The 15,426-nt window shown below is 41.9% G+C and overlaps 1 protein-coding gene across 2 annotated transcripts in view; it reads right to left on the minus strand.

Annotated features, from left to right (window-relative positions):
- GRM8 (glutamate metabotropic receptor 8) overlaps window positions 1–15,426 on the minus strand; it is a 462,724-nt gene that overhangs the window by 47,749 nt on the left and 399,549 nt on the right. For both annotated transcript variants that reach the window (XM_043550467.1, XM_007056854.3), the window contains exon 9: window positions 11,298–12,233. In XM_043550467.1, coding sequence (XP_043406402.1) covers window positions 11,298–12,233 — 936 coding nt within the window. The remainder of the gene's footprint in view (window positions 1–11,297; window positions 12,234–15,426) is intronic.

Consider the following 15,426-nt stretch of genomic DNA (forward strand, 5'->3'; position numbering starts at 1 on the left):
AGTTCTGTTATGTGAGGCGAGCACTAGATGTGTGTGGAGGTGTGAGTTTGTATCCAGCAACATAGCACAGAGCCCATCTCCACAGAGGCTCCCTGTTGGGCAGTGTTCATGTTCATGTAAATCCTCCAGCTCTCCCTTAGAGGAAGTGTGTTGGGACCAAAGCAGGATGTTGCACTTCATGCATTGTCTCATGACGCCTGTGTAGAGTGTTCTGCAAAGCTACTTCATTGCCTGAGGGAAGGATTCTCTTCCTCCCAGTCATGTTTAGGGGTAGATTTAAGATTTGGCCTATGTGCACTATGTTCTTTCATATTCTTCTTTGTCTTGATAAGAATAGGTTTATTTTGCGCCACTTTTAATCCTTTTAACAGCTTTTTGTCCTGAAAATATGGCTTTAGTAATTGGCAAACCTAAAAGAAACTATTGTGTAGAAATCAGGATGGAAATCTTGCTGGAACAGCCTTTCTTGTGAGATTCCTGGTACTTCTTAGTTCCTGCTGAGTTGGAAATAGAACAGAAATAGCCTTTCTTGTGGCATCACAGTATTTTTACTTTGGTCATAACTAGAGAAGCACATGTAAAAAAATGCAAAAGAGAAAAAGGTTCACACATTAAAGAAAGTTTTTGTCTGAATTTTGCATGGAGATTCAGGTTATTTTTTATTTTTATCCACCCCTAGTAAGAACGCTAATTCTATATATGCTTTGTAACACTGAACTAGCCTACCTAGATTTTGTCAATATTGTGTAGTCTGATTATTTGAGAATTTCTATTCATCCCTGTTTATATGTTCAAGAAGCCGCAAGAGCTAAAGCAGGAAGCCAATTAAAATACAAGATATATCCTTGGAGCTTCATTGGGTATTGGCGATACTGTATTTTAGTCCAGATTTTACAAATCTAGTCAAATATTATAGTCTGTTATGGATGATATTAGGCATTAAAATGACATCTCACACTCATTATAAAGATGGTAACATTGAGAGTCAGATAATGAAAGAAATCTGATTTACACTCTCGCTGCGTGGGCTTAATATTTACTATTAAAATACAAAATTATTTTCAGGAATATAGTTACTATTAAATTGCTACCACTGAATATATTTGTTTTCTATTTTATACTTCTCATTACACTATTGTGGTCAAAATAAACAGACTCTTTTCTCTGTTACTAGAGAAAAAAGAGTCTGTGCCTTTAAAATGGCCAAGAGGCTGTAGTTCCAATCCATATTTGGCAACCCTCCAAGAAACAAAAAAAAAGTGTAACTGGGCTCAATGAAGCTTACGTTTTAATAGTTTCCTTGGAGCCCTCTTATGAAGAGATAAAATGAGGGTGGAGATGTCCACAGTATCGCTTGTCGTCGGCAAAGCTTTTGTCTTTTGGGGGTAGGGGGGTTTTTAACACCTCTGAAAGACAAAATTTCTCAAGCCTCAAGCTGCCTCAATAGCCCTGCTTTCTCAGAAGCTATCTGCAGAGACCTGAGAAGCTGGTGCCTAAGACAAAAAGATGTCATTTGAGGTGAATTCCACACTTTTGATCAACAAAGACTTGAAGAAAACCACACCATTCATTTAAAGAGCACAGTGAAAGGAACAATATATACTGCACAGGAATCAGGGCCTCGAGTGTATGCAGATAGGGTGAAATTCTTGTCTATGCAGAGGACCAGCACAAGGCCTATGCACCATATACATCCCACTACGGATATGTCTACACTCCACAGTTCGGACGAAGAGCGTGTGAACAGCAGGGCACACCAAAGTTCCACTCTGTAATTCCCACTGTGGACACTGCAGGTGCAAACTTAACGGTTCCAAGTTCATATGGAGCATAAGCACTCCCTTACTGACTTTCACTGGTTATCTGGATTGTGGGTGGGAAAGAAAGGGATAATAGCCTTGCAGTACTTCTGCATTCACTAGTTGAACATGTGGACAGAAGTGGATCTGGTCCACAACGGCACAGGGGAGCTTCACTGTCTGACAGATAGCAGGAAGTGTGCAGCTCCAGGTATGGGCCTGGAGCAGGGTACTTCCCCCACAGAGCTCACAGAGCCTAGATTCTGAGTCAGACCGTAGTTCCCATTCTGCTCCTGGAGCATCGTAAAAAACACACGGTCCCTTGCTCAGCCCTTTGAAGATATCAAATGTCATGATTTATTTGAGATTACTAGAAAAAGTTTAAAACTGAAGAACTAATTTAATTAATAAAACACTTTTTGGAACAACAAAAAAACTTAGGGCCTGATTCTCTTCTCACTTATACTGGTGCAAATCAAGAGTAATGCCACTGAAATCAACTGAGTTCAACTGGAGCAAAAATAGTGAAAGTTAGAGGAATATCAATCCCACAGTCTGCTAAGTGTGCACACCCCAGCACTGTACACTGATGGGTCTACCAAAAAAGTGTTCATCACCACTAGCTAAATTCTTATGTGGTTTGTTACACTGGAGCAAAGGATTCAATTAAACTCAATACAGACATTATGAACAAGATGAAATAAATGTTAACATGATGAGTTAACAGGTGAGTTTCTCAAGGTCTGCTTTCTTTCTTTGGTGCTGTGATGTGTACACGATGGACAACCTTCAGAGTCACATCTCTGAATATCGTCTGAATTAGGGGGATGATACTTTGAGATGAAGAAAACTCTCAGTGCAGGCTGGTTCATTAACAAAGTCTGAAGCATTATCAGACATTTTGTTTTCTTAATGTCACCTTCAAATCATTTTGAATTCATCGCAAGTGAAATAAAAGTTAGAAGAAAAAAATTTGACTGGATACTCTCATAAAAAACCAACCTTCCACACAAACTTCCTCGTGGCTGGATTTTACTAAAACTAGACAAGCCATTTACAACGCACACTTTGCTTCTCTACAAAAGAAAAAGGACACTAAACTTTCTAAACTACTACATGCTACAAGGGGCCACAGCAATGGTTCCCTGAACCCCCCCAGCAATATTGTTAACCTATCCAACTATACTCTCAGCCCAGCAGAAGCAGCTGTCCTATCTCGGGGCCTCTCCTTCTGCCCCTCCACCCCCACGAACATGATACAGTTCTGTGGTGACCTAGAATCCTATTTTCGACGTCTCCGACTCAAGGAATATTTCCAAAATACCTCTGAACAACATACTAATCCACAGAGGCCTCCCGACCAACATTACAAAAAGAAGGATTCTAGGTGGACTCCTCCTGAAGGTCGAAACAGCAGACTGGACTTCTACATAGAGTGCTTCCGCCGACGTGCACGGGCTGAAATTGTGGAAAAGCAGCATCACTTGCCCCATAACCTCAGCCGTGCGGAACACAATGCCATCCACAGCCTCAGAAACAACTCTGACATCATAATCAAAAAGGCTGACAAAGAAGGTACTGTTGTCATCATGAATAGGTCGGAATATGAACAAGAGGCTGCTCGGCAGCTCTCCAACACCACTTTCTACAAGCCATTACCCTATGATCCCACTGAGAGTTACCAAAAGCAACTACAGCATTTGCTCAAGAAACTCCCTGAAAAAGCACAAGATCAAATCCGCACAGACACACCCCTGGAACCCCGACCTGGGATATTCTATCTACTACCCAAGATCCATAAACCTGGAAATCCTGGGCGCCCCATCATCTCAGGCATTGGCACCCTGACAGCAGGATTGTCTGGCTATGTAGACTCCCTCCTCAGGCCCTACACTCCCAGCACTCCCAGCTACCTTCGAGACACCACTGACTTCCTGAGGAAACTACAATCCATCGGTGATCTTCCTGATAACACCATCCTGGCCACTATGGATGTAGAAGCCCTCTACACCAACATTCCACACAAAGATGGACTACAAGCCGTCAAGAACACTATCCCCGATAATGTCACGGCTAACCTGGTGGCTGAACTTTGTGACTTTGTCCTTACCCATAACTATTTTACATTTGGGGACAATGTATACCTTCAGATCAGCGGCACTGCTATGGGTACCCGCATGGCCCCACAGTATGCCAACATTTTTATGGCTGATTTAGAACAACGCTTCCTCAGCTCTCGTCCCCTAACGCCCCTACTCTACTTGCGCTATATTGATGACATCTTCATCATCTGGACCCATGGAAAAGAAGCCCTTGAAGAATTCCACCATGATTTCAACAATTTCCATCCCACCGTCAACCTCAGCCTGGTCCAGTCCACACAAGAGATCCACTTCCTGGACACTACAGTGCTAATAAACAATGGTCACATAGACACCACCCTATACCGGAAACCTACTGACCGCTATTCCTACCTACATGCCTCCAGCTTTCACCCTGACCACACCACACGATCCATCGTCTACAGCCAAGCTCTGCGATACAACCGCATTTGCTCCAACCCCTCAGACAGAGAGAAACACCTACAAGATCTCTATCAAGCATTCTCACAACTACAATACCCACCTGCGGAAGTGAAGAAACAGATTGATAGAGCCAGAAGAGTTCCCAGAAGTCACCTACTACAGGACAGGCCTAACAAAGAAAATAACAGAACGCCACTAGCCGTCACCTTCAGCCACCAACTAAAACCCCTCCAACGCATTATTAAGGATCTACAACCTATCCTGAAGGATGACCCAACTCTCTCACAAATCTTGGGAGACAGGCCAGTTCTTGCCTACAGACAGCCCCCCAACCTGAAGCGAATACTCACCAACAACCACATACCATACAACAGAACCACTAACCCAGGAACCTATCCTTGCAACAAAGCCCGTTGCCAACTGTGCCCACATATCTATTCAGGGGACACCATCACAGGGCCTAATAACATCAGCCACACTATCAGAGGCTCGTTCACCTGCACATCCACCAATGTGATATATGCCATCATGTGCCAGCAATGCCCCTCTGCCATGTACATTGGTCAAACCGGACAGTCTCTACGTAAAAGAATAAATGGACACAAATCAGATGTCAAGAATTATAACATTCATAAGCCAGTCGGAGAACACTTCAATCTCTCTGGTCACGCAATCAGAGACATGAAGGTCGCTATCTTACAACAAAAAAACTTCAAATCCAGAGTCCAGCGAGAAACTGCTGAATTGGAATTCATTTGCAAATTGGATACTATTAATTTAGGCTTAAATAGAGACTGGGAGTGGCTAAGTCATTATGCAAGGTAGCCTATTTCCCCTTGTTTTTTCCTACCCCGCCCCCCCCGACCTTCTGGTTAAACTTGGATTTATGCTGGAAGTGGCCCACCTTAATTGTTATGCACATTGTGGGGAGAGTGGTCAGTTTGGATGAGCTATTGCCAGCAGGAGAGTGAGTTTGTGTGTGTGGTGGGGGGGGGGGTGAGAAAACCTGGATTTGTGCTGGAAATGGCCCACCTTGATTTTCATGCATGTTGTAAGGAGAGTGGTCACTTAGATAGGCTTTTACCAGCAGGAGAGTGAGTTTGTGTGTGTGGTTTTTGGAGGGGGGTGAGGGGGTGAGAGAACCTGGATTTCTGCAGGAAATGGCCCACCTTGATTATCATACACATTGTGAAAAGAGTGGTCACTTTGGATGGGCTATTACCAGGAAGAGAGTGAGTTTGTCTGTGGGGGGGCGGAGGGTGAGAAAACCTGGATTTGTGCTGGAAATGGCCCATCTTGATGATCACTTTAGATAAGCTATTACCAGCAGGAGAGTGGGGTGGGAGGAGGTATTGTTTCATGGTGTCTGTGTATATAATAATGATATTCTGCAATTTCCACAGTATGCATCCGATGAAGTGAGCTGTAGCTCACGAAAGCTCATGCTCAAATAAATTGGTTAGTCTCTAAGGTGCCACAAGTACTCCTTTTCTTTTATCTCCAGAAATGTAGGGTGGGCAGAGGGAATTTACCTGCACCAGAGTTTTCAAGCTTTTTCATCGTTTGGACCACATTTTAACAGACAGTCTCCTGGGGTCGCCTCTCCCTCCCATTGGAAATTGAATAATATCCTTATTACAAGTACAGCAACAGTTTGCATGGACAATTAGTATTATGAAATGATCAGATGTATTTGTATCTTCTTTTAAGTGACTTAGCAGCTGGTAACAAATAGGAGAGTCATGTCATGTGACCAGCAAGTTCTCTACACACTCCCAGCTATTGCTCCCTCAGTCACCTTGAGTCTATGTACAACAGCTTAAGAACTGTGAGACTAGTAAAGCCACAAGAATAATGATGTATGGAAACACTCATATGATCTGTTTATGCCATACTTTTTAATTTGCCTTTACTCCACTTGTTGGAGAAAAGATCAAAGTTGTAGGCATAGTTTGGAAATATGCTGAAATGTTCCTGTCTCTTTAAATTACCCCTTTTGGTTATTTCACTGCTTCCAGAGTGGGGAGAAGAACAGGAAGGGGGGAGAATGACTTAGTGTTTTCTGTGGGTCCTTTTTCCTTATCAAAAAGTTCAGCCTCCTGTCTTTTGCAAAATGGAAAACAAGTATTCATATATTCACTCAAAACAGAAAAGTACTAGGCTAATATAATAAATTATATCTTCATTATCTGAATGAACATGATTCATCCACCTGTCAAAACTTGTAAAACAAGTAATGCAAGGAAATTAAGTAGATCTTTTCATCGAATAGAGATGTATTTTAGACAGTCATTTATCCTCTGCCAATTCTTGTGCAGTCTGCCGTTGTAACATAATTTTACCCAGTGGTTCATAAAACATCTGTTTTAATCATTCAGCCAACTTCACTTTTTATTCTACAGCATTCCAACCATCATGACATTTTAAGAGATCTCTATTTTAGAAAATCCCAGTACTTTAACACTCTGCCATGCAAATGTGAGGTCAAAGGATATGCAGGCTGGAATGCTATCTTGTACAGTTTTGCCACTTTCCACTTCAAGCACCTCAGTGACATTTACTTCTGTGTTAAGGATATAGTGTTTTATGTCTTGAGGTAAATTTTTTCCCATTATCCCCATATAGCTTCGAAATACCTTTCAATGCTCTTAGTAGGTTTCCTTTTTTTTATAGTAGAAGACAACAGCATAATCATGAAGTGACAAAATAACGAAAGAGAAAATCAGTCCAAAAATACTCAGCAGAGTCATTGCCCTTTTTTGCTCTTACACTTAGGCTGATGATGAATCTGCTGATGAACAAAACCTGCATACTGTTCTCGTCTGCATCTTTTGAATCCCACTAATAGCAACAACCACAAACTGAAATGCTACAGAAATAATAATCAGAAGAAAGGCTTTCTTAGGCATGTATGTTGGTTTGATGTTCTGCTGGTTGAGATTCAAGATAACTGAAGTGTCTGGAAATTTATAAAAACCATCAGACTAGGATGAAGGGAGGTTCAGAAGGTTTTTTTTGTGCCTTTGCTTATTTGCTACTTTAAATTTACTTTTTTTTCTCATATGTTTCTAAATCCTCCCAACTATGTTTTATTTTTACATCTACATAATTACAGATAACCGGAAGGTGAGTAGAAAAACGATCATAATGGGACTATTAATAACAAACTACATAAATTGGGCCAGAACCTGAGCGAGGGTAATCAGCCTAGCCCTATTGACTTCAGTGAAGTTACGCTAATTTCCACCAGCTGAGGATTTGGCCTAGTAATTATAATCTTGAATACCCACATAAGCCTTTTCTGTTCCTCAATCTCCAGTGCCCCTTACATATGTCTAAAGTCCAATCCAGCATCTTGTTCATTAAGACACTGATGCAGCAGTCTACCCTATTCAGCAAAACACTTAACCACATTCTTAACTTTCGGCATATGTTTGAGTCCTATTAACATCAGTGCTTAATTGTTGACTTAATTAAGCAGGGTCCAAAGTTTTTGTAATAGTTGTACATTCAAACTCAGCTTCATCCTGTCCAAAATCTCACTGGACTCTTATATCTTCTAGGATTTCTTCAAATACCATGAAAGTCAATGGGCATCTTTCCATACATTAATTGACTTTGGATCAAGCCTTCTGTTAGTTTCAAATAGCAAGCTGTTTAAATTACCTTGTCTCTCTGTTTATCAGTATAAATGTCTTGGGAGTGGAAGAACAACAGGAGATACTAAAACATTTTCTACCTAAATTGTGTGCTCATTAGTTCTTGGAATGGGCAATTGTACATGTGTATATGATCTTTCCAGAAAATATATTGGTTTCAGCTGCTTGTTGTGGGTATCAGTAACATTTAGGGGACAAAGAAGTGCCCATCAGGAAGCAGGGCCTGCAGCAGAGCCAGTCTCTCGGCAACCTGCCCCAGTACAGCTGGCCTGTAGTAGGCTGCCTGAATTGCTACACCACCTGATTGGCTGGAAAAATCAGCAGACCGGCTCTTAATCCCCATAGAAGCATCACCATCAATAGCACCACAGTGACTGCTCAAAGTGTACCCCATGGCTGCAAGAGCTCCTGTGCCTGCTTGCCCGCAGCCCTGCTCTGGGCCTGTTTCAGTCTTGGACCCAGCCTTGCCTGTCTTGCCTCACTCCAGGTTAACTGGTTCTGACCCTTGACTCCAATTCCTGACTTCTGACTCCAGCTCCGACTCCTGCTCAGGCCACTAGGCCCCTGATTCCTGCTCACGCCCCAGTTCTGACAGTGCCCCAGAACACTTTCAGAGATGTTTTAACTATTTATTATTATGATTTATTATTTATTATTATTATTATTAATAGGAACATGTCTAGAGATACAGATGCTGTAAAATACCAGTTGGGAATAGATTTGGGATGTAAAGACTGCCTTGCTCAATTTTATTCCCTTCAGCATTTCAAGAATGCAACCCTTGCTCTTACTCTGTCCTTTAAATTCCCCAATTTATAGCTAGATTCCCTTTGAACAAGCTCAAGCCATATAGCCAAATAATATAAGGGCTCTAAAATCAACTGCAGATAAGGTCCAGGGTGATGAGCATCTCAGAAACCACCACTTCATTTAATTTATCCCATAATTTCCTTATCAGATAAAAATAGGTGTACAAAAAGCAATTCCAATTACCAGATTTTATAGTGTATTAGCTTTCCTTAGAACATGCGTCTTTAGAAGTTCTATATTAACTGAGAAAACTACAAGTAACTTTGCCTGAGTATATTCAGAGACTTATTATATATGTGAGCACTAATCATTACATTTTTGTCCCATTTAGAGAAATAATTTAATTGCATGCATGCTTGAGCTATTGTGATGATGTCCATAAGGCTCAGTGTGGAAACATGTTTTTATTTACAACAAGAAGCAGAAGGGCTGAAAGAATTATTTGAATTGCAAAACTACTGTATTAACATTTTAATTTGTTTTTTCCCTCCTGAAAGTCATTATATGAAGAACAAGAATAACTGATCATTTTTTAAAAATGCAACAACTAAATAACAGAGTTTAGTGCCAGAACCCAGGAGATTTAGTTATGTTCATTTGTCCACTTTGGGAGTTCACATAAGAAACCAAACAAAGGGGTTTATTATTCTCTTCTTTAGAAGTGGAGAGCGTGTCATCTCTTGCGTCAAATAAATGAGAACCTATTGTGTAAATTAAAAGTCATTGCGGAACCACCGGCCAATAGCATTTTCCATTATCCAGAAATACATGTGTTTAGTCACAAATACCATGCCTTGCTAAACTCAGCATGCCCTGAATGGTAAAACATTCTCTTTCAAATAATAAGTATTGCATCCCTAGCCACACAAGTTTTTACTGACTTAAACCTATACATAAAAGCATCAGCATTTAAACTCTGTTCACACATATGATTATCAGCTAAAAGTATTTCCCTGTTCCAATTATAAGTGTCAGAATTCTTCAGCTTTACTTACTTCACCTATGCTGTGCCACTACCTTAGGGCTTAATTCTCCATAAAATATTAATGGCCTTTCATTCTGAACAAGGCCATGCAAGTCATGACAGGTCACAGATCTTGGCTTTGTGGCAGCCTGACCTATTCAGCAGTGAGTGTGCTTAGTACTTTTTTTTTTTTTTTTTAAGAAATCTGGGTGAAAACCACATTGATCTATGGAAATGAAAAAGATCATACTAATGAGCTCTGCTCCCCCTGAAAACTTTTATGCCTGAATCAGCAGGTGTTTTATTTAGTCACACATTACCACTTTTTGAATTTTGAAGCCAAGGGGGTTATGCCAGCCAAAAGCATGTGGCCGTTTTGCATATACATTAATGGGGATAGATTCTGTAGTCCATTTTCTGAAAAAATATTTTGGATAATTTAAAAAATATTTTTTTAAAAAATCACTCATTAGGAATGGGAGCGGGGGGAGGCTCTGGTTCAGGGATTCATACCCTACATTTCTGCTTTTCAAGATTTTCCAAACCGTCTTGGCAATTGATCTGTGTTTTATTGCTCTTTCCTGGCAGATTTGCCATCTTTCCCAATGTCAGCTGGAGACAAACTCACATAGCTGACATGTGTCTCTGTCTTCCCATTAGAAGCAAGAGAGAGAGAGTTAAATGTCTGAGATATTGTATATGGTTCTCGCTGACTGATATTACGAAAGGATCTTGTCAACTGAACAAGGAAGAACTGACCTCTGAACATGTTAGATTGAATCTCTCATCAAAAGAGCTCATTTTCATGAGCCTAATTTCCTCAAAAAGAAAAGGAGGACTTGTGGCACCTTAGAGACTAACAAATTTATTTGAGCATACGCTTTCGTGAGCTACAGCTCACTAACACAGCTGCTACTCTGAAACCTGTAATTTCCTCAAGGCGCTATTAATTAATTAACTGAGCCCTTATGTAAAGTTTTAAATGAGATAAATATTCAATTTACTGGATATTTTTCTCTCCATATTTGTATTTATTTATTTATTTATTTATTTATTTATTTATTTATTTATTTGTATGTGTGGCTGACAGGTAAAGGTAATGACTTTCATTCTACCCAAACATTCTTCTTCATTATTTTTGACAAGTGTAAGTAGATCTTGGTGGAGTTTTGAAATATATCTATTTACATCAGTTCTGTGCTAGGCAGCAAACATTTATAGCATTTTGTATAACAGACTGGAGCATCATGAATAATAATAATACCCATTAGTGGAAGCAGATTTATGGAAAAGATGTATCCAGAAAATGACCAAGTTATTATGGCAGTCATGTCATAATCAGATCCCAGATCTTGTTACAAATCCCAGGAAATGTACCTTTCCAAAGACACATGCCATTACCTTCCATTTCTTAATATTCTAGCAATTTGTGTTCACATTCAGAATTAGTAATTTATAAGACTGAATTAATGTAATGTTACAAATATTGTAATGGAAAAAGGCAGGTTAACATTTGATTCTTAATTTTATTGTCACTTACCTTCTCTGTGGACTGCGCAGTACCAAAAAAGATTGGAATAAAAGCTAACCAAATTATGCAGGTGGTGTACATAGTAAATCCAATGGGTTTTGCTTCATTGAAGGTCTCTGGAACCCCTCTTGTTTTAATAGCATACACAGTGCATGTGACCATCAAGAGAATACTGTATCCAAGGGAACAAATGAGAGAAAGATCAGAAATGTCACATTTGAGAACTCCCCTGGCATTTTCAGGATCAAGTGTCCTCTGCTCTCCATAGTCTACTACGATATGTGGTGGATCAACAGCAAACCAGATGAAGACTCCAAGAAGCTGCATGGATATGAGGCTGAAAGTGATCACCAACTGGGAAGCTGGGCTAATAAACTTTGGAGCTGTGACAGATTTTTTACCTTGCTCAAATATTCTGTGGATTCTGTTAGTTTTTGTGAGCAAGGCAGAGTAACTGAAGCACATGCCGAGTCCTAAAAAGAGCCGTCGAAATGAGCAGATCACTGTGTCCGGAGCGGCGATCATTAAAAAAGTGATAGAGTAACAGAGAAAAATCCCAGTCAATAGCACGTAGCTGAGTTCGCGGCCAGATGCTCTGACGATGGGTGTGTCATTGTAGCGGACAAATGTCACGATGACGAAGGTGGTTGCAATAATTCCGAGAATAGCTATGAACACGGGCACGATGGCCCAGGGAGAATGCCACTCTAGTTTGATTATTGGGATAAGCTGGCAATCTGTGCGGTTGGCATTTGGTCGCTTATTGAATGGGCACAGTTCACAGGTGAGCTCATCCACTTGGTAATGGTACCCTTCACAGCGTTCACAGTGCCAACAGCAAGGCACTCCTTTTACTGTTTTCTTTCTTTCCCCAGGTTTACAGGGCAGGCTGCAAACAGATGCTGGATGTGTATGATCTCTGTTAGCCCACTGCATGTCTTCTACCTATGGGTATAAAAAATTAATGAGCCTTCCATTTTCCTTCATTTATAATATCCTAATCCTGGCCACAGGTTTGTCATAAATCATGGTTTGCTGACAGTACAAATACAGTTTACCATAATAAGCAACCTGTTTCTTTCCCTTATATTGACTTTATGAAAGTGTTAAATGATCGTGCCCAATAAATCATTCATGCCATGGGCTTGATGAGTGTCATTCGTTTCTATTTACCTCTTTACTGCCGACCAAATTGACATCTGTAAAGAGATTTATTGACTCCAGGCTAGTTTAAAGGCAAAATGTCCTACAGAAAGAAGTTTATAAACTAATCACATGCAAGTATAAATACCAGTAGTTTTCCAACATTTAATTAGGAAATGTGTATGATGTGGGTTTTGAATTAATTTCTGGTACAGCAAAAGGACAGATTAAAATCTCCATGCATCAACTCTGACAGAATAAAAAGGACCAGGGAAGGATCCACTTTCATTTAGACATATTGCCATCTCTTCCAAGAAGAACCTGTTATCTGTTTATATGTTTTCATCCTTCAACTTTTGCTCAAAATGCATAAGAATATCTTTTTTTCCCACTTCTAGTAGGTAAAAATGTGTATTCACCACAATATAATTAATAATTTAAAGAGATGTCACAGCTGCACTTCAGTCCTCCTGGTTTAAAAATTCCAATATCTTTTTATAGTTTAAAATTCATACACGCAGTGCAACCTTGTTTCAAAGGGGCCATCAATCCTGGATCTCTCCACAATGACATATAACAAAATAGGAAGTCTCCCCCTCAAAAAATAACATAAAATCTATAAAGAAAACTAACAGATCTAACAAGATTCTTGCTTAACTTCTGCATCTTGGCCCAGATTCTGCCACCTTTACTCAGGTTGAGTAGCACTTTGTTCCACAAGGGATCCCACTGCTTTAAATAGAGCTACTTATGGAGTAAGGTATTATTGCAAGGATGGCAGAATCTGGCCCTTTTCTTTGTGCTGCATCCATGCCCCATCCTTCATGTGTACATTATTTAATTAGATTGTAAGCTCTTAAGTGCAGGGACTGTGTCTTGATCCTTGCCTGTAAAGTGCCTAGCACAGTTCTGGATTTATAAATAAAACAGCAATAATAAATCTTTGTGTGGCATGGGTGTTTTCACCTCCCACTGGCAGAGGACAGAGTAAGGCCAGGTTGGCAAAGGTGATCATTTTGGCCTTAGCAGTTCCAGCAGTGTTACCACAAATTTCAGAGAGCAGCACACCATGTAAGGCAGCTGCTTGACAGCCCCACTCCCCTGCCTCCAAGCAGCCAAGCACCAACCATACAGCCATGTTGACGTGACAGTGGAGCCTCCATTCCCTTCTTCTCTACCATAGGGGACCTTCTGGTTCATTTTATTCTTCACAGCAAAAGTGCCCAATTATAATGATGTGTCAAACGTAAACACACTCATAAAGTCAAGTCTCTAAGGCCTAGATCTTCAAAGGGATTTCGGCATCTAACTCCCATTACAATCAATGGGAGTTTAGGTACCTAAATCTGTGTCTAAGGGCCTGATGCAAAGCTCACTCAAGTCTATAGGAGTATGTCTACACTGGAATAAAACAGTTGTAGCTAACCTGTGTCAACTGGGATTGCCAACTTTCTAATTGCACAAAACCAAACACCCTTGCCCAGCCTCCTGCCCCGCCCCTTCTCTGAGGCCCTGCCCCACCACATCCTGGCCAATGGGAGCTGCAGAGCCGGCACTCACAGTGGGGGCAGCACGTGGAGGTTCCCTAGCCGCCCCTGCACTTAGGAGCCGGACATACCAGTTGCTTCCAGGGAGCTGCACAGAGCCAGGGCAGGCAGGGAGCCTGCCTCAGCCCCACTGTGCTGCTGACTGGACTTTTAACATCCCGGTCAGCAGTGCTGACCAGAGCCACCAGTGGCCCTTTTTGACTGGGCGTTCCGGTCAAAAACTGGATGCCTTGCAACCCTAGTGTCAGCTGACGCAGGGTCATGAGCAGTGTTCCCTCTAATTTTTCCCACACATGTATGGAATGAATTTTGTTATGTCACACATCACCTCCATATTGGTGCACATAACAAAATTCATGTGGTGGGGGTGGGGCCAAGGGGTTTGGAGTGTGGGAGGGGGGCTCAGGGCAAGAGCAGAGGATTTGGGTGCGGGGGGGGGTATGAGGGACTCAGGACTGGGGCAGAGGTTTGGGGTGCAGGGAGGAGGTGAGGGCTCTGCCTGGGGGTGCAGGCTCTGGAGTGGGGCCGGGGATGAGGGGTTTGGGATGCAGGCTGCCCGGGGGCTATAGCAGGGAGAGAGGACTCCCCCCAGCTCTTTCTCCCCACAGAAGCACCTGGGCTGGCAGGGGGAGAGGCACCTCTCCCCTGGCTGTGGCAGGTACATGCTGGGGCATGGTGGGGAGAGGCACCTCCCCCGTCACGGCAGGTCCCTGCTGGGGCCGGCAGAAAGAGGTGCCTCTCCCCACCATGGCAGGTCCGTGCTGGGGGAGAGGCATCTTTCCCCACCACAGCCCTGAGCCCTTGAGTGGGGCTTAATAGGCAGCTGTGCATCTTAGAGGGAACTTAGGTAATGAGGCTTAGGCTACAGGGCTGTAAAATTGCAGTGTAGACTTTTGGGCTCAGGTTGGAGCCCGGGTTCTGGGACCCCACAAGTGGGGAGAGTCCCAGAGCCTGGGCTCTAGGCCAAGCCCAAACGTCTACACTTCAGTGTTATAGCCCCACAGCCCGAGCCACATGAGTCTGAGTCAGCTGACATAGGCCAACCAACATGGGCCAGCCATGGGTGTTTTATCACAGAGTAGACATACCCGAGGAGTCTTAAGCTATTCTACAGTCCTCTTGATTCTCAAGACCAGCAATCATACTATTTTGAGCAACCTAATTCATCCAATAGGAATGAAGGAAAAGTGTTGCTATGATTCTGAATGATAAGTACAGTATTAGCACTTTTCCCTCACATCGGTGCTATAAAGATAAATACATTAAAGACTGTGGGTAGAATTCTTTGAGGGGTCAACAAGCATGTGGACCAAGGAGATCCAGTGGATATAGTGTACTTAAGATTTTCAGAAAGCCTTTGACCATGTCCCTCACCAAAGGCTCTTATGCAAAATAAGCTGCCACGGGATAAGGGAAGGTGCTTTCATGGATTGGTAACTGGTTAAAAG

This window comes from Chelonia mydas, chromosome 1 (genome assembly GCF_015237465.2).
Source record: "Chelonia mydas isolate rCheMyd1 chromosome 1, rCheMyd1.pri.v2, whole genome shotgun sequence".
Classification (NCBI taxonomy): Eukaryota; Metazoa; Chordata; order Testudines; family Cheloniidae; genus Chelonia; species Chelonia mydas.